The sequence below is a fragment of the Python bivittatus genome, unplaced genomic scaffold (genome assembly GCF_059951505.1).
Source record: "Python bivittatus isolate LINGU-HERP-01145 unplaced genomic scaffold, Pbiv_v1 ctg000530_np1212, whole genome shotgun sequence".
Lineage (NCBI taxonomy): Eukaryota > Metazoa > Chordata > Lepidosauria > Squamata > Pythonidae > Python > Python bivittatus.
This window is the reverse complement of record NW_028277085.1, coordinates 297,828-319,337: the sequence shown is the minus strand read 5'-3', so window position 1 is coordinate 319,337 and position 21,510 is coordinate 297,828. Positions and strand designations below refer to the sequence as shown.

General features: G+C 58.9%; 1 protein-coding gene across 2 annotated transcripts in view; it reads left to right on the top strand.

Moving 5' to 3' along the window:
• RFX7 (regulatory factor X7) overlaps positions 1-21,510 on the top strand; it is a 28,852-nt gene continuing 7,342 nt past the window's right edge. The window contains exons 1-10 of one of the 2 annotated variants that reach the window (XM_088148210.1): positions 1-397; positions 4,289-4,435; positions 7,163-7,196; positions 7,576-7,658; positions 8,594-8,716; positions 10,431-10,547; positions 10,997-11,081; positions 12,197-12,404; positions 12,797-13,092; positions 13,553-20,473. In XM_088148210.1, the coding sequence (XP_088004336.1) occupies positions 264-397; positions 4,289-4,435; positions 7,163-7,196; positions 7,576-7,658; positions 8,594-8,716; positions 10,431-10,547; positions 10,997-11,081; positions 12,197-12,404; positions 12,797-13,092; positions 13,553-16,771 (4,446 nt within the window). In that variant the 5' untranslated portion in view covers positions 1-263 and the 3' untranslated portion in view covers positions 16,772-20,473. The remainder of the gene's footprint in view (positions 398-4,288; positions 4,436-7,162; positions 7,197-7,575; positions 7,659-8,593; positions 8,717-10,430; positions 10,548-10,996; positions 11,082-12,196; positions 12,405-12,796; positions 13,093-13,552; positions 20,474-21,510) is intronic. The other variant, XM_088148211.1, reaches the window with a different exon arrangement.

Here is a 21,510-nt window from a genome sequence, read left to right as displayed (position 1 = left end):
GAGAGAGGCGCGGCGGCTGCGGCGCTGCTGCTCTGCCCGGCCGGCGCCGGAGAGAGGCTGCGGCATCGCGGCTGCTGATCGGAGCTGCGCCGCCCGCCCGCCCTCCCCGCCCGCCATGCGCCGCCCTCGCCCCCCCGCGTAGAGGCGCGGCGGCGGCGGCTCCGCCGGGGATGCGCGGCGCCGGCCGGCAGCCGGGCCGGGCGGCTCTATCGAGGGCTGCGGCTGAGGCGGGGGCCGCTGCGCCGGGGAAGGCCTAGCGCGCCATGGCGGAGGAGGCGGCGCCCGCGCCCGACGGCCCCCGCGGCGCCGCCGCCGCCCCCGCCCTGCCGGCGCTGGTGCCCGGGCTGCAGGGCGCGGAGGCCGGCGCGCTGCAGCACAAGATCCGCGGCTCCATCTGGTGAGTCCCGGAGGGGGGGCGGCGGCGCGCGGGGGCCGGGCGGGGGGGCGTGCGCGGCGGGCGCGCCCCCGCCCCCCCGCGGCGCCCTGCCGGGCCCCGCCGCGGCCATCGTTCCCGCGGCTGCCAGGGGCGGCGGCGGCAGCGGCGGCGGGGGGGTAGGTGGGCGGCCGGGCCGGATCCAAGATGGAAGACAAGATGGCCACGAGGCCCCCCTTCCCTCCGCCTTTGTCTGCCCGGGGCGCCAGCTCGCGGCCCCGGGGGCGGGCGGTGGCGGCGGCGGGGCTCGGCGCGGTCCCGGCGCGGGGGGCGTCCGCCGGGGGCGCCCGAGGGCACCGAGCGGGGACGCGCGCCGGGCGCGGCGGGGCTTCCCTCCGGCACCGGCGGCGGGCGGGCCGGAGAGCCCCCTGCCCGACCCGGCCGCCCTTGCGGGGCTGTTGTGGCGCCCGGGAGCGCGCCGGGGCCGCGGCTGTCCGAGCGCATCGCCCGGAACGAGCGCCTGGGATCGGCGCCGCTCGGGAGGCGCGCGAGGCCGCGGCGCTCCCATCTCCGCGCGCAGGCGAGGCCCCGGCGCCGACAGCGCGGCAGCGGCAGCGGCCTCGCCCGGGAGGGCTGCGGAGTGCCGTCGCCGCCAGGCCTGCTTCGGCCGGCGAGTCCCGCGGAGCGGCCCGAAGGCCGGACGGGAAGAGCCGCCTGCGCGGCGCCGGCCCCGGTCTCGGCCGCGTGTCCGCCGCTCCCCGCGCAGGCGGCGGCCCCGGGGCCTTCTGCCGCCCGAGCGTCGCGCCTGCGGACGGGGCTGCGCGGGGCCCTGGCCGGGGGCGCCCCCCGCGCCGCCGCCCGCGTTTCTCCCCCCGAGGGCGGGCCCACCGGAGGCCGCGAGCCTGCTTCCCGCGGCGGGTCCCTGGGCCGGCGCGAGCGCTCCGGGCCTTACCTCGGGTGCAGAATTGTTCTCCTCAATTTCGAGAGGCGCGGTAATGCGGATGACCGTCGGCCGCTTCAGTTCTGCTTTAGGGCCGAGCCGCGTCGGTAGCATCCTCAGCGGCCGGCGGGTTGTGCGGCAGCCTTCCCCATCTTGGGGAACTTCAATATCCCGGCCACGCGTGCTGCGGATGAGGGGCGCAAAGCGTGGAAGTACCGCAAGGGCTGCGAAGGATGGAGTTGTAGTAGAGAGAGACGGTACCAGCCTGGCCCCGATGACGATCGATCGGTGCCCACCGTCGGCTAGATAGGTTGCCTTGTTGCTTCCTGCTGTAAGCTGCTTAGAGCCGGGAGGGTTGAAGCAGCACAAAAGCCTTTTAAACGATAAATAAATGAGCCAGGCGTGTTTGGAAACCCTTGGCCGAAGAAAGGGTGGCGGAGGGGTGGCGGGCCCTACCCGGACGGAACAGTAGTTTTATGTGCCCAGATGGAGCCGTAAGACTGCGGAGCTCAACGGGACGTCTGAGCGGTTGTCAGAATGGCGTGCCGTGAAATGAGCTTTTCATCCTAACGTGGTACGTGAATAAGGTCAATCGCGCCAATGCCACCTGCTGAGCCTGACGCCCTCTGTGACTCACAAGTGGCGCGACTGCCACAAGGCAGTCCCCGAAGTGAAAGACGGGTGGCTGAACGGTCCAGCTGCCTAAAGGAATTCGCCAGTGTCCAGACGACGGGGCTTCTGATCCTACAGGTGGTTATCGCCCCTCGTAAAAAAGAATCTCCTCAGCAGAAATGGTGGTGAATGGGCCAGGGAGCAGGGCGCTGCTGTTGCCTTCAGCTTTTGGAGGAAGGCCTTTGCTTCTCAGTGACCTGTTCCTAAAGGTTTTTCTCGGAAGCAAAGTCCACAGGGCTACTTCGGCGGATGGTGCCCCTTTTCTCATAGCTGATGGTACTTATTTCCTGTATTTATAATATTGATATATCTACGTTGTGCCACGTGTCTCAGCGGAGTACCATTAATGCAGAAATTCATTGAAACGGATTAAGGTAAAGCAACCCAACGTGCAGTATAGTTACTACCAAATCAGGGGTCATAAATTGATGTCATAGAACTCCTGTATATTCTCAGATGCTGATTGAATTAAAGGAAAAGCCATCGTGCGCATGCTCGTGCATCCAGTTGTATCCTTTGCTTCTGGGAAAGGGGCACTCCAGGGAGGGGGCTCCCAGCAGAGCAGGGCCTCCTTTGGCCCCAGCCGTAGGATGTGGCCCATCCAGGAAGGCCCTGATGGGTGGCAGCACCTGGGCAGACAGCGAGGGAAGGAAGGAGGCAGCCTCCGAGGCAGAGAAGCAGCCGCCCCCAGCAGAGCAGATGCAGCAGCCATCGGCTCTGCCTCTTGCGGTAATTGGCATTCTGGAGCTTGCAGAAAGGGCGCCCCCCCAGCGGTGTTTGCACGACACCCTAATCCATGTTTTCTTTGTCAGTCTGTCATTGCACGTTGCATCCCCTGTTTTTCCTCCAGGGGATCAGTTAAACCCGCTTTCTCCATCCGGATGACACGCCGTGCCTTCGGCTGGGCTGCCCTCGCCCCCAAACTAGCAGCCCGGTGGCTGGGCTGTTTTGTGGCTTGGGGCGTCATGCAGATAGAGTGGCAACCAAGAGTAGTGGGGGGGGGGCCCTCTTGAGCCCCCTGCAGGGAGAGTAAGTGACCGGCAGGCATTGCAGACCTCCTCCAGGTCTGGCTGCAGGAGCCGGGAGCAGCCTCTCATTGGACCGCTGCCTTCTGTGCCTGCTGGCTGAGAGTGTGCGTCTGTGGGGCTTCGGCTGTTTTTTCCCTGGACCTTCGAATAGGCGCCACAAAATGATGCCATTTTGTTTCAGACAGGTTGTGGGCGTTAAAGGCGCGGTCAAGCCCACAACCGCAAGAGCATGTGGTGGCTTTTGTTTTGTCTGGCTGCGCGCTGGATTTTTCCTCTGCTCCTGACGAAAAGGCCGGAGATTATCTGAGTTCCCCTTTCCTCCTTCATGGATTAGACACGAAGGAGACAAAACGGCCGAGCTGCACTTGCACAGAATTGCAGATTGTTCCATCTTCTGCTGCCCTTTGGGGATTTAATCTCTGGGCTTCGGCTTTATTTTCATTTTGTTAAAGCTTTTATGCTAATCGCTTTTGTGTCCAGACGCTCAGTCTCACAAGGAAGATTCCTGGCCTGCTCGCCTCTTTGTGAATGTGGGATTTTAGGTTAATTTAGGGAGGGCGGTGCTGGGATGGCAGGGGGGGTTGGCCTAGAGATAGTGGATAGGCATTTGGGACACTTGTGACATGGAGAGTCAGCCAGGCATTTTGTGTAGGTTGCCAGAATGTGTTTGGCTTGCTCATAAGGCCAGAATTGGGGGGAGGACTGGAAAAAGGTTGATAATTCACGATCTAGCCATAGAGAACAGCTCCTGACCAAGGGTGGGGGGGGTGCAGTAGGTTTTATATTTGGGGTTTTTATTTCTGTAAGCTGCCTGGAGTCACTGTGAGCTATATAAATTGCATAAATAAATAAATAATCAATCAATCAATCAAGAAGGGGGGCTTGAGTTGGGGTGGTTGACCCCATGCTGATAGAAGGGATGCAGGAGGAAATGGTCTCAAAGCCGTGTCTACTTTTCCAGGCCCAGTCTGCTATGCATCTACATGGCGAGAACCTTTTACAACTGTGGAGCATCAGCGGGCGGGGAGGGTGTCATTCTAACCTGTTTGCATGGACTTGTATAATCCATGGACCTTCCCCTGCCCAGAAGAGCTGTTGCTGCTGCGGCGGCAGCATCTGTGTCTGAGAAGGGTCACTGCTACTTAGTGGGCAGATGGGGGGAACTCCTGCTACAGGTGCCATCTGTGGGCTTTCTCAGTGCTGGTGGTGGTGCTTGCGCTCTGGAATGCTCCCCCTGCCCCTCACGTTTATGAAGTGCCTTTGGCGACGTTTCAGGTCTCCTTGGGCTGGGAACGGAAGAGGAGCTGCGTTCTCCCTCTGCGAGCAAGCAGATGCGGCGGGGTGCTGGGGACACCTTTGGTCGGAGGAAGAGGAGCCTCCGTGTTCGGCAGAGATGAGCCTCATCCTCCCTTCCCCCTACCTGTATGCCCACCCAATTTTATTTCCTGAAAAAAGTCTTGTACTTGGGATTACACCTTCTAGTCCAGGTTGCTAACAGAGAAGCCAGACACAGGGCAGGCGAGGCACCCGCTGAGCCAAAGAGGGGGCTGAAAGCCTGGACGGCACTGGATCTTCTAGCTTGTACTGGCGAGCTGTGGCCTTATGGGTTGGGTGCTTCTCAGGAAACAGTAGACCTTTCATGGACGTTTTAAAGGTGTGTTTGCCTCGGTCAAGATCTTGGGCAATTTGGTTTCCTTTTAACATGCTGCTCCTGCGGTTCAGGTCAGGCAGGTGGGCATTCCTTGCTTCCAGTGCCACCGTTGGCTGTGTCGGGAGGGAAGAAGGCGCGCGCAGGCAGGCAGGCGGGCAGAATAGTCCTTGGGTTTAGCTGACTCCCTGGGATCGCGGGACGGGGTGTGGGGTGCATCTGCTGAACGTTGATGCCGGTGTAGCATGGGGTGGAGATGCCACCACTGCAGCTTGACTTGGCTTTTCCCCCCGTTTCCACAGCGGCTTCCTCTGCCTTACGGCCCTCCCGTCCCTGAGAAGAGAAGAGAAAGGGACCTCTTTCTCTTGCCCTAGAGCTGGGGGAAGAGCAGGCAGGTGGCTGAGCCCAGGCGGGCACGCACACCCATGCCGTCTGCCTTTCCCTGCTGCCTCCTGGGTGCTTGTGGGATTCCTCTGGGCAGCGGCAAGAGCAGCAGCTCTGGGGGCCACCCTTTAATGGCCGGAGGGTGGGCCACCACATCCATTATGCCTGCAGCACGGGGGCTTGACTAGTGTGAAGTGGGTGGAGGAGAGCAGGGTTACGAAGTGAGAATAGGCAGCCCTGGGCATTTTCATGGCCCACTGCGTGAGACTGATCAGCAGCCGAGCAAACAGAACAGGCGATGCACTGTTACTTTACAGAACCCATTGCCACAAGGTGAGGGGATGGTCAGCGACCTGCCTGGCTTTGAAGGGGCTTAAATTGACCAAGGAGAAGAAGCTGAGAGGGTGAGGTGGGACCGTGAGGTGCAGTGGCCTCGCGGCCTCGCGGGTGCCCTTCCTTGTGGAGGGAACTTGGACCTGGAGCCTTTTGCCGGCCCTGGGTGAGAACTGCTAAGGTGGAATCAGATAACAGCCCTTTCTGTTCCATCAGTACATTTTGCTTTCTGGGTATGATGCTTGAGCCAGAGAATGTGCAGCCAAGGTCTAACCAAAGAGCTGTGATCTGACCTGCCCTGGAGCCTGGCGTGCAAGTTAAAAAGTGATTTAAAGAGGTGGACCCCCCCAATTCTCCCTGATCCAGCAGGATTGTCAATCCCTTCTGAAGAAGGAAAGGGGGGGGCTCTTCCTTCTCTCCCCCACTCCCCAATGATAGAACTCAGGGGTGGGGTCTTGTTTTGTAAAATCAACCTGGGAGAAGGATTCTGTAAGCCACCCAGGGGTTTGTAGAAGGCCTAGGCACTCACAGGTGGTGCACGGGAGCAGAGGGGATGCATAAGAAACAGGCCATTTGGTGAGCACCGAACCCAGGATCAACATGCTGGGCTGAAAACTTCTCAACCCGGTGGGCTTTCTAAGCAGGGGGACGCAAGTCAAAAGAATGAGCAGGGACAGCAGGGAAAGTGGTTTCGGAAGTGCCAGGACTCCACGGTCACGAGCAGAAAGAGAGGAGAGGGCTGACCCCCCTTCCCCAATGCCCCCACCTTCTTCACTGAGGATGTCTCCTTCCTTTTGCCCCCAAGTTTTGCTCAGCGGCAAAAGCACGATTGTCCAAGCATTTGGTTCTGACGCATGGTGACCAATGAATGTGCATACACACAGTGATTGTGCCCAGATGGGAAAACACGGGGATCCTATTTCTGAAAAGCAAGAGTTGGACCCCGTTTACTGCCAGGTCAGCGGGCGTCCAGTGCTGCTCAGGATAGCTAGCACACTGTTGGCTTTTCACGTGTATGGGGAAGGCGCCCTGCGGGGCTGCAGCTCTGTCAAGAACAGTTGCCTGTGGATTGGCCTGTCATTACCTGGGGTGCGACTGGCTAGGCTGCTTCTCAGCAAACTTAAAGCGGTCGCGCAAACTTTGACCAGACGTGACTTTCATGTCGTCTTTCCTCTACGTCGATGTGAACTTCATAGGCGGAACTGAGGTTTTGCAAGAAACAAAAGCGACCCTCCGTGCGTGGTAAATCCAGGATTCACCTACATCGTTAGGTTCCAAATTGTTGGTATATAGTTTAACATTGTTATTTCTCTTCCTGGTACCATACACGCTCAACCGTACAAAAGGAAAGTAGGATGAGCCCTGAGCACGTGTGTCGCCGTCCTCGCTGGCATTCTGTGCTTCTGGCGCATTGAAGTTGATCTCCAGAACTCCCTAAACATGTCTTGAGGCGTCCACTGCTTAAAACTTTCATTGAAATAAAATCATCTAAAGATGAAATAGTACATATTTAACGTTCTTTAAAATTCTAATCGTTGATTTATTAACGCAGAGTATTCCAAGTCCTCGTTCTCCTTGTCACTATCAATCTTCAGGATACTTTTTGCTTTCCTGTAAAAATTAAAGGAGGCTGAGAGTTTTCCAGACCTTTTTCCAGTGATAGTAGTCTAGGAGTCTGGCATGCTGCAAAGCAACTCTGTTATATACACCTGTTTATAATGATTGCGCATATTAACTTTTGGGTTTTGTTTTGTTTTTTTTGCTTTTTTCACCTCCCTCTTTAGCAAAGCTGTACAATCTAAAGTGGACTGCATTTTGGTAAGTAAAAGCTGGAAAGGGGGCGTTTCTAGTTGGGGCTGTGTAGCTAGGGTCTTTCAGCAAGTCCTGAACTCTGCCCTGAGTCGTCGTGCCCAGGGGCTGGGGACTTCAGGGAGGGTTTCTGGTTTTGCTCCTTGGGGCTTCTCAGGCAGCTGCTCTGACAGACAGGGTGGTACAGATTGAAAGACGCTTCTCCGCTGAGCCTGTGGGTTGCTTTGACGTATAAGCTGCTTGAGAGCTTCCAGACAGCAACGCCCCACATCTCTGTGGGGCAGGAGGAGGAGGGTTCCCCGAAAGGCCCAGGAAAAGACCCCGTAGAAGCAGGAGCGGCTTTTGAGCGCTGGCGTGCAGGCGGTGACCACTCTCCCTCTGCCTTCAGCAAGAAGTTGAGAAGTTTACAGACTTACAGAAACTCTACCTCTACCTTCAGCTGCCTTCCGGTCCCAGCAATGGCGAGAAAAGGTAGGGAGGCATCTTTCCCGGGGCCTTCGGCGGGCAGCTTCCCCATCCCCGCCCTGTCGCTCTGCGGCCCCGGCCAGGCCGTGCCAGTGGGCTTCCTCTGGCACTGGGGATGCGGGGTGACTTGGCGCGGGGCCTTCGTGTGGAGCCTTTGTCGGGTTGCCTTCTTGGAGCCGGGTTTGTGTGTGGCGATAGAGCGAGACCAGCTTCCCAAAGAAACGGGCGAGTGTCGTGACACCTTGAGCCCCGCAAGAGGGTCTTCTGGGAAGAGCCATGCGTTTCCCTTTGGCTGCTCAGACAGACCCCAGAAGAGGACCTCCTTCCCTCTCCCCCGAGCTGTGCTAACCCTGCAGGAGGAGGCTTTTTCCTTGCCTTGGTTGCCTCCAGGCCCTGCCCCCCATTTCCTTGCCTGCCTGGTCTGTCCCTGCGGGGTGGGGTCGCTCGTTCCATTGCTTCCTTTTTGGTTTCTTGGAAGGGCGGGTGGACAGGTGCCCCAGGCCTTGCCCTTGTCCTTGGGAGCCTTGATTGTCCCTTCGGTGCCACTGCTTCCCAGAGACCGCAAATTCATCACTGCTTCATGCGGAGGCTCTCTTTAGTCTGGGAAAACCCAGAGCCTGGCAGCCTGCGTGCTTTGGGGCCCAGGGCCTGCCCCTCTTCCTCGGAGGCCCGGCACTTGTACATATCTCACGGCCCTGCTTACCAGGAGGCAGATCAGAAAGGTGCCTTTCTGAGCCTGTGGCAGGGGTTCCACGGGAGGCAGAAGTGTTCGAGGGCCCCCGTCACAAATCATCCCTGAAACCGGCCTTCTCTCGGGCTCAGGCGGGAAGGGCAGGCAGCTGCCTTCCTCACTGGGACTGGGGGGCATCTGGGAGCTTGGGGGGTGGCGCTGGTGATGACATCACAGTTCCCATGCCTGAACCCCCGTCTCCTTGCTGCAGCGATCAGCTGTCGGTGTCCTCCAGCCGCGCTCAACAGGTGCACGCCCTTTCCTGGATCCGGAACACCTTGGAGGAGCACCCGGAGACCTCGCTTCCAAAGCAGGAAGTGTATGACGAGTACAAGTGAGTCTTTCAAGACATTGTGGGTCCTCTCCCTGGTCAGGGAAGGTGTCAACAAGAGGCCAGCTGGCTGCTCTCTGCCCCTGCTCTCACCAGCGCCCTGCGGGCCTGATGCCCTTCAGCTCTGCGCAACTAGGCCTTGTGCTGCTTCCCTCTCCCTGGCTCTGTCACCCTGCTCAAAGATGCTGCTGAACACAACAGCGCGTGTTCCTCAGACTGGCATTGTCTCTGTGCCACCTGGTGCCACTGAAGGCAAAGCCGCTGCCTCTGGTCCCAGCTTTGGGGCAGTCAACTCATTTGGACTGAATCCTGCCCCTCCCCACCATCAGCTACCGAAGGGAGTCTGAAGGGGTCCCATTTCATTCCCTAGATGCATTTTTTTTACCTGGCCATCGTAGGAGTGCTCACCCCCAAGGCTGAGGTGGTGGCTCCTCTGCTCGGTAGGGAAGCAGCAGCCACCCCGCTGACCCTGAGGGGTGGCCATCTGGGCAGGTCCCGGCTTGAAGTCTGAGGAAGTAGAGAGCCAAGGGAGGAGATGGAGTCAGCCTGCATGTGGCTGGGGCCTCCTTTCAGACACCCGGCAGGGCGCAACCTGAGCTTGCAGTCTGTTGAGAGCAGCAGTTCCCACCAGCCGTGCTGACGTGCTGAAACTCCAGCCCCCTTTGCTGTGGCTTCTGCAGCGATTGGGCCTTGCTGGGCTGCTGAGAAGCCACCCCCGAGTAGGGGCCCGGGCTGGGCGGCCAGGCTCTCGGCAAAGGGCCGGGGGAGCCGGGGGCTGTCCAAGGGCTGAGATGGGCTTTGTGGTGCCAGTTCCCCTCCCTTGCCAAGGCAGCATTTCAGCTCTGCCGATTAACTCCAGCATGGAGGGCCCATGGAGGCTCCCCGCGGCCAATGTGGAGGCCTTCTGCTCTTTCTTTTTGGACAAGCAGGGCAGGAGTTCCAGCTCACCGTACTCCTGCGGTGGCATGTTGCCTCCCTTTGGCTTGGGCTGCTGTTCCTGCCCCCCTACAGTCCGTGGGTCAGGATCAAAAAAGTGTGCTCGGAAGGGCAGGCTTCACCCAAAACACAGAGGTGGGGTCGCCTTGTCTTTCCTAGATGGCCGTTGAGGCCCAGGATATTCCCTTCTCCTGGGGAGGACTCGGGGCTGTCGGCCATGCAGCAAGAGCCTCCTCTACACTGGGTTCCTGGCATTCTAAAGCAAGAGGGGAAGCTGGGCAGGCAGGTTGACCCAATAACTTCCTTCCACGGTTGAGAGCCTTGGTAGGGTTGGTGAGGCACTCCTGGAAACAAGGACCAGGGGTGGGATCCTTGTCTATCTTCCTCCCGTTCTGGACTCTTCCTGCTGGAAAGATGGGAGGGTATGGCAAGAGAAGGAGCTTGGGGATTTGATTACCACCTGATCCCGGGCACTTCTCCAGCAGAAGGGACAGCGGGTGAGGGGAGCTGCCTGTGTGGCAGGCCAGAGGAACCAAGTCTCTCCCTGTTCCTGGGACTGTCAGGGCCACCCCTCTTTCCTGTGGAGCCTCCAGATCTTGCAGCGTCTCGGCCTGTTTGCTTGTCGGGAGCTGTTCTCCCAGCCCCCACCGAGCTGGGCATCAGCCTTATGTTGGTATCAGAGCCTGGCCCCGCCATTTGCAGGAGAGTGCGCGGCCCCTCCCAGAGTCCTCAGCCCTGCCGTGGTCTCCCTGTTCTCACATTGACTTGCCTTTTGTTTCAGGAGCTACTGTGACAATCTTGGTTACCATCCTCTCAGTGCCGCAGACTTTGGGAAGATCATGAAAAATGTGTTTCCCAATATGAAGGCTCGTCGCCTGGGCACGCGAGGCAAATCTAAATATCCTTTGTGGAATAGCTTTGAGGTGTCTCTGGGCCTGTCCTGCTGGTTTCCGTGGCCGTGTGGACTTTCTTTGTTGTTCAGTCGTTAGTCGTGTCTGACTCTTCGTGACCCCGTGAACTGCATCGCGCCCGGCCTCCCTGTCCTTCGCTGCCTCCTGGGGTTTGCTCAGTTTCACACTCGCTCCTTCGGTGATGCTCTCTAGCCATCTCACTCTCTGCCGTCCCCTTCTCCTTTCGCCTTCCCTCTTTCCCAGCATCCGGGTCTCTTCCAAAGAGTCCTCTCTTCGCATTTGGTGGCCAAAGTATCTGAGCTTGAGCTTCATTATCAATCTTTCCAATGAGCAATCAAGGTTGATTTCCTTTAAGACTGACTGGTTTGCTTCGGTATAAAAAGCATCTTGCGCTGTTTGAATTGGAGGATATTTCCACCTTAACTTTTAAAATCACGTATTGCTATAGTGGACTTCGGAAGAAAGCACTTGTGCAGATGCCATCGCTCCCTAATCTGGATTTCCATAAAACTGGAGATGGGGTAAGCTCTACACCTGCGTAACAGTTCTACCTGCAAGCTGTGTGCCATTTCCTGCGCATTAACCAAGCAGAAGGTTGGCCCATGTAACGGGCCCAAGGAATAACCGTGAGGAGCAGGAGGAAGAGCCGCAGCCGAGGCAGTGGTCAGAGACCAGAAGTCTGAGTCGGGGGCAGAACCGCAATCAGAGGAGGCGTCTCAGACGAGACCCTCCCTAGTTCTCGGGAAGATAAAGGGAGGGAGGGGGAGGCGCATTCAGGCTTGCAAGATCCTGTTTCTGTAACCTTGTAATAAAGGTCGTATTAGCCCGCATGGCTTTGGTTTCCTAGTCGGGTCTGCCTCGAGGGGCCTCTTAGTAGCATAAAGATCTTTAACTAGAGCTGACAGAGCAACATTTCACAACATAAACTCATACTGTGCTGGCAGTTTTGGTGTTTTGAATTCTTCAATAAGAGGTTTCATTGTGATGATTCTGAAAGAAGAGAAGGGAAACCTTGAGAAGCAGCTGGATGTGTGTGTGAGAGGGGGGCAAACTCTATAAAATAAGAATTTTTGCTAAGTTTTGCCTTGATTCATTTGGCATACAACTGCAGGGCTGCATCTGGGAATTATTCCTGCACTTAGATGCCTTTAATAAGGAGGCTCGGTTTATAGAAAACACCTTTTGAGATTTTGGGGCTGTACAACTACGCAGCGTGACAAAGCGTATTTTTGCAGTATATGTTTGCATCTTACACAAACGCAGAGGTATCTTCTCATGTCTATGGATAGCAGCTCTAATTGCAGACAATAATTTTTTAAAAAGAGAAATTGAGTTTCCATAAAAGTTTTATTGAAATAATGAATCTGGTCTCCATTCCCTTGGTCAAAAAACCTGACTAAACTGAGGGCTGAGATTCTTACCAGGCAAAGGACTTTTTCACAGTTTTTATGACAAGGCCTGAAACCATGTCTGTGTTAAACCTCTTCTTCCGTGGGTGAGGGGAGTAGATCACGGGGTCTGGCGGCTCTTTCTTCTTCCGTCATCACGGTGACGGATGCGTCAGAGATGGAGAAGAGCAGCTGGGCAGGGCAGGCGGCTGCACGAGCCTCAGTCCTTCCCTGTGCTTCGGTTTCAGCTGGACGGCGCAGAGCCTCCTGGGCGCCTGCAGAGTGCTGATGAAGAGATTGTGTCGGCTGCCTGCCAGCTGGTCTGTGAGTGGGCTCAGAAGGTGCTCAGCCAGCCCTTCGACTCTGTCCTGGACCTGGCCCGCTTCCTGGTCAAAAGCCACTACACGGGCACCAAATCCATGGCAGCTTTGGCTGTGATGGCGGGCGCCCCTGCAGGTAAGCCGTGGGGGCTCCTGAGGGGCATTAGGAGGGGCTGCTTCTCTGGAGGAAGCTTTGCTCCTCCTTTGGGGAGGGGGCAGTCTCACCCTGCCATTGAGGAAGGCACTTTGAACCCAGCAGACCGAGGGGGGGATCTGCCAGGCAGCCATCGTGGCTGGTGGTCTGGGCAAAGATGGGGAGGCGGGGCGGGGCTGCATATTCCTCTTCTCCCCGTGTAAAAGAACAGCTGGCCCTCCCTGCTCCATAAAGGTTGGGCAGAGGAGGGGCTCCTTTGAAGAGCTACCCTGAAGCTCTAGCTCTCCGCACGATACACAGAAGTGCCCAGTTCCTAAAATGACCGGTCTGCGCCAAGCCTTGCCCCTGGTCAAGCACCTGCGTGGCCCTTTCAGGACTCAAGGGGATCCCCCAGCCCTCGGCGTTTGTTCCAACGGCAGAGAGCAACTCCTTCCAGCCCCAGGTGAAAACGCTGCCTTCGCCTGTGGACGCCAAGCAGCAGCTGCAGCGCAAGATCCAGAAGAAGCAGCAGGAGCAGAAACTGCAGTCTCCTTTGCCAGGCGAGTCCCCAGCCAAGAAGGCTGAGGGCACGACAAGCAACGGGATTGCCAGCCTTCCGAACGGGAGCCCGGCCATCCTGTCCCCTCAACCCATCGGCATTGTGGTGGCTGCTGTGCCGAGCCCTATCACGGTAAGTCTCCAGAGGAGCCCTGGGCTTCTGCCGCGGGCAGCTGGATGGCACCGCCCAGAGAGCTCGTGTTGCGGGGGAGGGGGTCGGGAGGGATTTCCGGCCAGCGGCGATGAACGGCAGGACAGAGCCAGTAGGAAGAGACCCACTGAGGGGTGACTCTGGCACGAGGTGTGCAGGGAACGTGGGAGTTCAGCTTTGGGGAAGGAAGCAGCATTCCATGGTTTGGGGAGACGTTCAGTGAGGCTGGAGCGGCTCCAGAGGAGCTGGAAGTAAGTTGAGGCAGTGGGAGCCAGGAAACGGGAGGGTGAAGGGAGATGGGTGGTAGATGGGAAGGAGAAGTCTGGGAGACTGAGTTGGAGAACATGGGGACCTCTGTTCCCAGGAAGAAGCCAAACCAGCCTGCTCAGGGTGGAGCCTTTGCGTTCTCTTCCTCGCTGCCACTCCTTTTTCTCCTCAACAGGTGCCAAGGTCCCGGCAGTTGGTAACGTCTCCTAGTCCAATTGGCTCATCCGATGGCAAAGTCCTTCCACTCAACGTCCAGGTGGTCACTCAGCACATGCAGTCCGTCAAGCAGTCGCCAAAGACTCCCCAGAACGTTCCGGCCAGTCCCGTGGGAGACCGTTCTGCTCGCCACCGCTACCCCCAGATCCTGCCAAAGCCAGCCAACACCAGCGCGCTCACCATACGCTCCCCCACAACCGTGCTCTTCACAAGCAGCCCAATCAAGACTGTGGTTCCTGCTCAGCACATGAACGTGGTCAAAATGACCGCGATATCACTTGCCCCGAGCAGCGCCGGCGGCACACCCATCAAACCCCCGGCCTCGGCCGTTAGCTCGGGAGCCGCTGAGGAGTCGAGGAGCGTGCCTCAGATCAAGAACGGATCTGTTGTTTCACTGCAGTCCCCGGGAACCAAAGCAAGTGGTGGAGGGCTAGCTGCCCCCCCCTCATCAGTCGAGGTCAAACTGGAGCCGGAATCGGTCCTGGATGAGAGCCTGCGGCAGAACCAGCACCATTCAGACCCTGCTGCTGTGGTCAGGGTGGCCCTCCTGGCACCTGCAGATCAGCCGAGGGCTGCGGAAACAGAGCCCTGGAAAGGTCGGGCAGAGGAGCGCCTTGGAGCAGCAAGCTGTGACCCCCTGGGGGAAGATTCGGGGAGGAAACCCCTTTCTCAGCCTCACGAATCCCCCCCGGATCCCTCGGAGGCTGCTCAGCACGCCTCCAGCACCAGCATCGCCACCTCGCCTCCTGCGGGTGACCAGGGGTGCGCCAAAGGCCTGAGGAAGAGGCTCCCTTCTGCCTTTGTGGACTCCCAGGGCCCCCCGATCAAAAAGCTTTCTGTGGGACAGGCATCTGCAGAAGCCCCCAAGGCCAGTGGCGCTAAGAAGGCTCAGCAGAGGAGCGGGCTGCCTCTCCCTAAAAGCGATAGTCCAGCTGCCCTTCTCCAAGGGCCCAGCAAGGTGACGATCCAGGTCCATTCTGTGGCCTCAGGGGGCGGCCTGGTGACCTCCTGCCCTCTGGACGCCGACCTTGTCATTGCCTCCAGCGACCCCCTGTTGGAGCAGCAACCGGCAGCCTCGTCGGCAGGGGTTGAAATGAAGCTGGAAGGAAATGTCTTTGTCCTCGAAAACAGCCCTAAGCCCGACAGCAGCTTTAACCCCAACGTGTGGCAGCAGCTGGCCAAGAGCTCCAGCTTCGGCCCCGAGACCTGCAAGCCGCAGCCGCAGATAAGTGTTATGACGCTGGCCGGGCCCTCTGACTCCGAGGACTTGCCCAAGTCCGCCTGGGAACCAGTGCACTTTGAAGGGTTTCAGCAGGCGGCGGCGGCGGCGTTCAGCCAGCAGTTGCCGGATCAGGGCCAGCAGCCCTCCCTGGAGCAGCATCTGCCAGGCCAGAGCTCTCGCCAGCTGCCCCTGCAGCAGGAGCTGAAGGAGTTTGAGGACGCCGCCTCCCAGTCCCACGAGAACTTCTTTTCCTTTGATGATGACCTGACCCAGGACAGCATTGTGGAGGAGCTGGTGCTGATGGAGGAGCAGATGTCCCTGAACACTTCTCACCTGTACAGCACTTCCCTGGGGATGGCTCTCCAGAATCAGGGGACAGCTCAGGTGGCACCCTTGGCCCCTCACTCGAGCAGCGCCCACTTCTATCACCCAATCCACAGCAACGGCACTCCTGTTCACACGCCCACGCCTACCCCGACACCCACCCCGACGCCCACTCCGACCTCTGAAATCATGGCGGGATCGCAAGGCGTGTCGCGGGAGAGTCCATGCTCCAGGATGGCTCAGACAACGCCTGTCGACAGCGCACTGGGGAGCAGCCGGCACACGCCCGTCGGCACGCCGCACTCCAACTGCAGCAGCAGCGTGCCCCCAAGCCCTGTGGAGTGTAGGAACCCCTTTGCCTTCACCCCAATTAGCGCCAGTATGGCCTACCACGATGCCAGCGTCGTTTCAAGCAGTCCCGTGAAGCCCATGCAGCGGCCAACGGCTACCCACCCTGATAAAACCAAACTCGAATGGATGAACGCCGGGTATGGTAGCGTGGGTAACTCCTCGGTCACCAGCCACGGGATTCTGCCAAGCTACCAGGAGTCAGTGGAAGACCGTTTCCGGAAGCCTCACGCCTTTGCCGTTCCTGGCCAGTCCTACCAGTCTCAGTCGCGGCACCACGATTCCCATTTTGGGCGCGTGACCCCTGTCTCCCCCGTCGGCAACAAGCAAGAAGGTTTTGCTGTCCCTGCTCCTCTCGATAACAAAGGGACGAGTTCCTCCCACGGCAGCCATTTCAGATGCCGGAGCGTCAGTCCCGCCGTTCACCGCCAGCGCAACCTCAGCGGAAGCACCGTCTGCCCCGTGGCTGCTGTGCTTCGCTCTGGAACGACGGTGGCCCCTTTTGGGAGCCCTGTCGCTCCAGAAGCGCACAACCCGTTGGCGAACGTCCACGCAGACACGAGCGCCAGCAACCTTGCCCAGAGGAGCCAGTCGGTCCCCCTGACAGTCATGATGGAGACCGCGTTTCCCCCACCCCAGAAGCAGGCCAGCTCCAAGAAGATCACCAGCGTCCTGCTGAACAAGCTTGATTCTGAGAACGATGACGCTGTGAGGGGGCTGGGCGTCAACAACAGGCCCTCCAATTACACCGCCAGGATGAACCTGACTCAGATTTTAGAGACTTCCGCTGCGTTTCCAAGTGCCAGTGCGCAGAGCATGCTCCCGTCCAGCCCGTCGGTTTTTGAATTCCAAACACCAGGTTACCTCGCCAAAAACAGCAGCCCCGATCCGGTGAACTTTGCTTCTGGAGACAGTGCGGCACAGTCGGAGGCCGGAGAGCAGCAGTTGGATTTCAGCGGCACCGTGAAGGAGCTTTTGGAGGAGAGCACCCTGCAGGTGGGCCAGGTGCCTCCCGACTTGAGCAGCGTGGCCTCGGTCTTCTCCAGCGACATGAGGCTGGCTTCGGAGCTCTCGGGGAGCATGAACGATCTGAACGCTTTGGACACAAATCTGCTCTTTGACCCGGCTCACCAGCAGAGCCAAGATGACGAGGCAACACTGGAAGAGTTAAAGAACGACCCCTTGTTCCAACAGATCTGCAACGAGTCCATCAATTCTATGACTTCGGCAGGTTTTGATTGGATGGAGAGTAAGGACCATCCTGCTGTTGAAATGTTGGGTTAAGAAAAGTGTGTGCGCGCGCGTGTGTGTGTATCTCTGTGTGTGTGTGTGTACACACATACACGCTTGTGTGTGAGTGTATATATATGTGTGTATATATGTGTGTGTATATATGTGTGTGTATATATATATACACACGCACACACGTGTGTGTGTGTATAAAATCTATGTAGCACACTGTATTTAAAAAAATCTAAAGACAAGACATACTGTATTTGTCTTAATGGAAGTGCCTCCTGCAGCAGAAACAAAATTTGTGAGATTTTTTTAAAAAAAAATTGCTCTACCAGCTGCTTTATTCTTCAGCAGGGTGTATACAATCTTAACCAATTTTTAAGACATTTCTGAAGGATGCAGCCTGCTCGAGCCAGTATTAGGTTTTGAAATTTTGCTTGCTGAAAAAGATTGCTTGCTGCCTCCAAAGGATAAAAGAGCATTTGGGGGAGGGTATCGAGAGCGTAGGAAGCTCCTCGGACAAACGGAAGGGAGTGTTTGCCACCCAGTCTCCCCCCCATCTGCTCTGCAGGGCGTTCCATTTGGCATTAGGATTTCTGGCTTACCAGACAGGTACTGTTGAAATTTGGAGGTTACACAGCAGATAGGGTGTGTGGGTGGGTGGCATTATGCTGTCCAATTGAAGGGTGTCTCTGCACTCTGCATGCGTAAAGATTGTGTGCATTTGCTGGCACGCTTGCCACACTAGAGAGAGCAAACATCCTGATAACAAATACAGATATACCCGCAAAATGAATGGAGAAAAGGAATTGGGGGCCAGCGTTCCTGGGGCACCTACCTGTACAGGTTGCTAGATCAGGGGATGTTCTCCAATTTGCTGTTTCCAGATGATTGTGGACTTGGCATCCCCCCCCCCCCCAGTTTTTGCTGCTGCCTGGGGAGTTGCCCTGGTGGTGTGGCCTCACTGGCCAGTTGATAGGGAAAGCCAGCATGGCTTTGCCGAGAGAGAGAGAGAGAAGCCACACGAGTAGATGGAGGGGGGAAATCAGCACAGCATTACTACAATATTAAATCCTTATCAAGGGCTGAAAGAGGAGCAGGAGGGACCGCTTTCAAGAAGGAGAAGCAGCACTAACCTTTTATCCCAAATGAGAAACTTACTCTTTGCCACAAGTTGGTTCATATGCTCGTATTAAGAAAACATCAGAATGTTTTAAAAGAAAACAATTTAATGCTGCTTTCCCTCGATTAGGGAAGACTAATTCCCAACCCTGCAGTTTAATAAATCTGTTCCTTTCCGTGGCAACTCTACCCTATAATGTTTGTCAGGATGTGTAGTTCTTTTTGTTCACATAAAAAACTAGAATGCTAGAATGACCAGTGATGCGGGTTTCCCTAATTCACAGTCTTTTGAGAAAAAACATTTTTGTGCAGAAACTAGTTAGTGTTTCCAGATTTACCCAACTGGCCAGTTCTTTCTTGACAAAGTGATAGAAAGTAAGAGGAACCTTGTTAACGCTTGAAGGTGAATTTTCAAGGCCTCCCGGGGTGGGAAGTATCCAAGTCTGCCACGGCTGAGCCCGGCTCCTCCCGGCACCCATAGGGAAGCAGAGGCGCTGCTGGCGCTGAGTTCCCAGGGGGCTGTTGCTGCCAGGCAGGTGGCAGCCTCATGGGCACCGCTGCACTAGCGCTGCTCTTGTGTGGGTTCCCTTCCCTTCCCTTCCCTTCCCTTCCCTTCCCTTCCCTTCCCTTCCCTTCCCTTCCCTTCCCTTCCCTCCCCGCCAGCTCCGGTCCTCTTGCACAACTCCAGTGAAGGCAGAGTGGCCGTGTCTTGCTGGGGGGAGGAGCAGCGCAGGCAAAGGGTGGGCAGGCGAGCTGCATGGAGGAACCTGCACGCAGGCTGCTTTCCCTCTGCTGCCCAAGGTGCTCCCGCCCTCTTGCGGGCCAGGGTGCCTTACGCTGTGCACGTTAGGCGTTGCCGCTGCCTTACTCCCTAGCCAGCCTCCTCCAGGGCAGCCCTGGGAGGAGGGAAAGGGGGGCGCTTTCAGAGGAGTATGCTGGCAGAGCTCTGGCGGGGCAGCCCTGGGGGCCGGCACTTGGCTTAAAAGAAGATCTGCCTCGCCAAGGTCTTTAAGGTGGTGTTTCCGCAGAAGTTTCCTGAAGCATCTGCAGCCGTAAGGACCTGGTCCTGTAAAAGCACACACAATGGCGCCAGGACCAGTTGTTTCTATGTAGGCATCATGCTCAGCAAGGAGGGAAGGACACCCAGGTGATGGTGACCCACACTGATGGGCTTCCGCTGATTGTCCTTGCAGAGAGCTTGACTCCCCCCTCCCTACTAAGGTAGTGTGTGTGTGGGGTGGTTCTATGGGGTATGCAGGGGTAGAACTGCTGAGGTGCTGGGTGCAAGCAGCCCCAAGGCCCAGAGGACCTCGGGCTTCCTGCCGGTCAAAAGGCTGGTGCCCAAACTGGGCACTTGGCAGGGCCCAGGCTCCGCCTCAGAGAGAGTCCATTCTGGAACCGAAGTCTCCTTTCCGGCAAGAGCTGGTGTTTTGCTCCTGCTTATGGCACCGTGGCGGTGCCGTTGAACCCCGGTCGGCTCTTTAGGCACCGACCAAGCGCCCCTGGCAGGGGAGCGGCTAGGTTTGGGAGCCCCAGGAGCGGCTGTGCCTGTCCCCCGACTCCGACGGCGCTGGAGGCGGGCCGGGGCCGGGGCGTCGCCGCGTGCCGTTCCTCGGCAGAGGCAGCTCCGTTGCGCCTGGGCGGTGCCCTTCCCGGGGGTGCAGAGCGCCGCGGGACCCGCGGCTCCGTGTCGTCCCGCCGCGGTGCCTCTTCCTCTCGGCCCGCTGGAGGCCGGCGAGGGCACCGGGGCGGAAGGGCAGCAGCCCCTGCGCCCGCGGGCCGAGGCGGCGTTCGGACGGGTCTCTGCGGCGAAAGGCAGCGGCTGCCCCGAACGGAGGGCTGCTTGTCTGAGGCGGCAAAATTATCTCAGTGAGATGCACCTACGTCTTATTCTCTTACGCGAGAATCTTAAGCAGGAAACGTGTGTGTTTGCCTCACCCTGTTAACGCGTAATCGCCCCCGTGCATGCGGTGTTCTCGGCTTGCCTCGTACGTGCTAGGTAGACCCCCGTCGGCGGCCCCCCTCCACTCCCCTCCCGCCGCCCCCCCCCCCCCCGCGCCGCACCGGAGCCGGCTCTGCGCGTCCGGCCAGCGCAGGGGAAGCGCCCGCCCGCCTCGGCTGGCGCCCCGCGGATCCCGCCGGGCGCTCGGCGGCTTCTCCAGCGCTGCCCTCGCGCAGGGCGCTGCTTTCTCCCAGAGCCGGCCCTGCGCGCCCGGACTCTCCGCCGAGCGTCGCCCCGTCCCCCGCTTTCGGGGGAGCCCCCGCCCCCGCGCGTGTTTTGTCGTCTGTTGAACTGCTGAAAGGACAGCGGATAGGTCTTGCCGCGGTAGCATTTCGGTTCATTTTTTTATTGGAAGTGCTCAACATTTGTTTTTTAATGTTTTCAGGAACAATAAAAGCTTTTCTACGACGCTGGACTCCGGAAGCCAGTTCTTGGGGGCCGGGGGGGAGGGCGCGCAACGGGCGCCGGGGCTGCCGGGGGGCGCGGAGGGGCGGCCTTCGGGGGGCTCCGGGGTCCTCCTGGCCTGGACAGAGGCCGCCTCGCGCGTCCCCGGGCTCGCCTGCTCTCGGGGAAGGGGGCCGCCGGCCCTTCCGCACTCGCCCCCGGGGGCCTGGCCTGGCGCTCAGGTCCGGCCCTTTCCCGCTGGCGCTTCTGTTTCGGGAGAGGCGAGGGCGGCGAGGCTGACGGGGGTGGCCGGCGTCGGCCTCGCGAGCGCGCCCCCGGCCCTCGGGGCAGGTGGCGTCGGGGCTAGGAGGGCGCGGGGCTGCCGGGCTCCGCGAAGCCGGGGGGGGGGGCGGGACGGGGCGGGCAGCGGCTGGCCTCCGGGAGCCTCGTTGCAGCGGCAGCCCTCATGGTGCTGCCGCAGGAAGCCGTGGGGAAACCCGGGCAGGCGGAAGCGGGGAGACGAGGCAGGCTCGGGCTGGCCGCGGGGCGACTCCCCGGGGAAGGCGCGGCCGCTGCTTGCGGGCAGGGTTGGTGCGGCCTTCCGCCCCCAGGCCTCGTCGGTCGGCCCCCGAGCGCCGCCGAGACGCCCGAGAGAACGCCGCCGGGGCGAGGGGCGAGGGCCGCGAAGGAGCGGGACCGCGGCGATGCGGACGCGGCAGTCGGCGCCGGGCCCCGCAGGAAGGACGGAGGGACGGGCGCGGGCCTCGCCTCCGACGCGGTCCTGGGGAAGGGCCCGCGGCGGTTGGGCCTGCTGCGGAGAAGCTGGGCGTTCCTCCCGACCCGTCCCTCGGAGCCCCCTGGAAGAGTTGGGTTGTGAGCGCTCTGGGAGGGCGGCGTGGCCGAAGTAAGTTGCTTTGCAAGCCTCCAAAAGTGTTCCGGATTAAACAAACCACGGTGAGAGTTTCTTCTGGTTTAGGAGGAGATTGGCATAGTTCAGAGGGTGCCTCCTGGGGCCCAGGGCTGTTGACTGGGCGGGAGGAGCCCCCTCTGCCCCGTGGGCCTCTGGCTGGCTGCTGGGCGAATCGGCCGCGGGACGCCGGGCCTTTGGGCTCCTTCGCTGCTCTGCCAAATAATGCGGCCTCTTGCATTTTGCGCAGTGATCCTTGTGTGAAAGGGAAAGGATTCTTACCAGCATTCAAACAAAAACTGTTAAAAAGTTTAGACTTCACATTTTCCCATAATGAATTGATGCAAAATCAGGTGGGTGTGGAACAGCAAT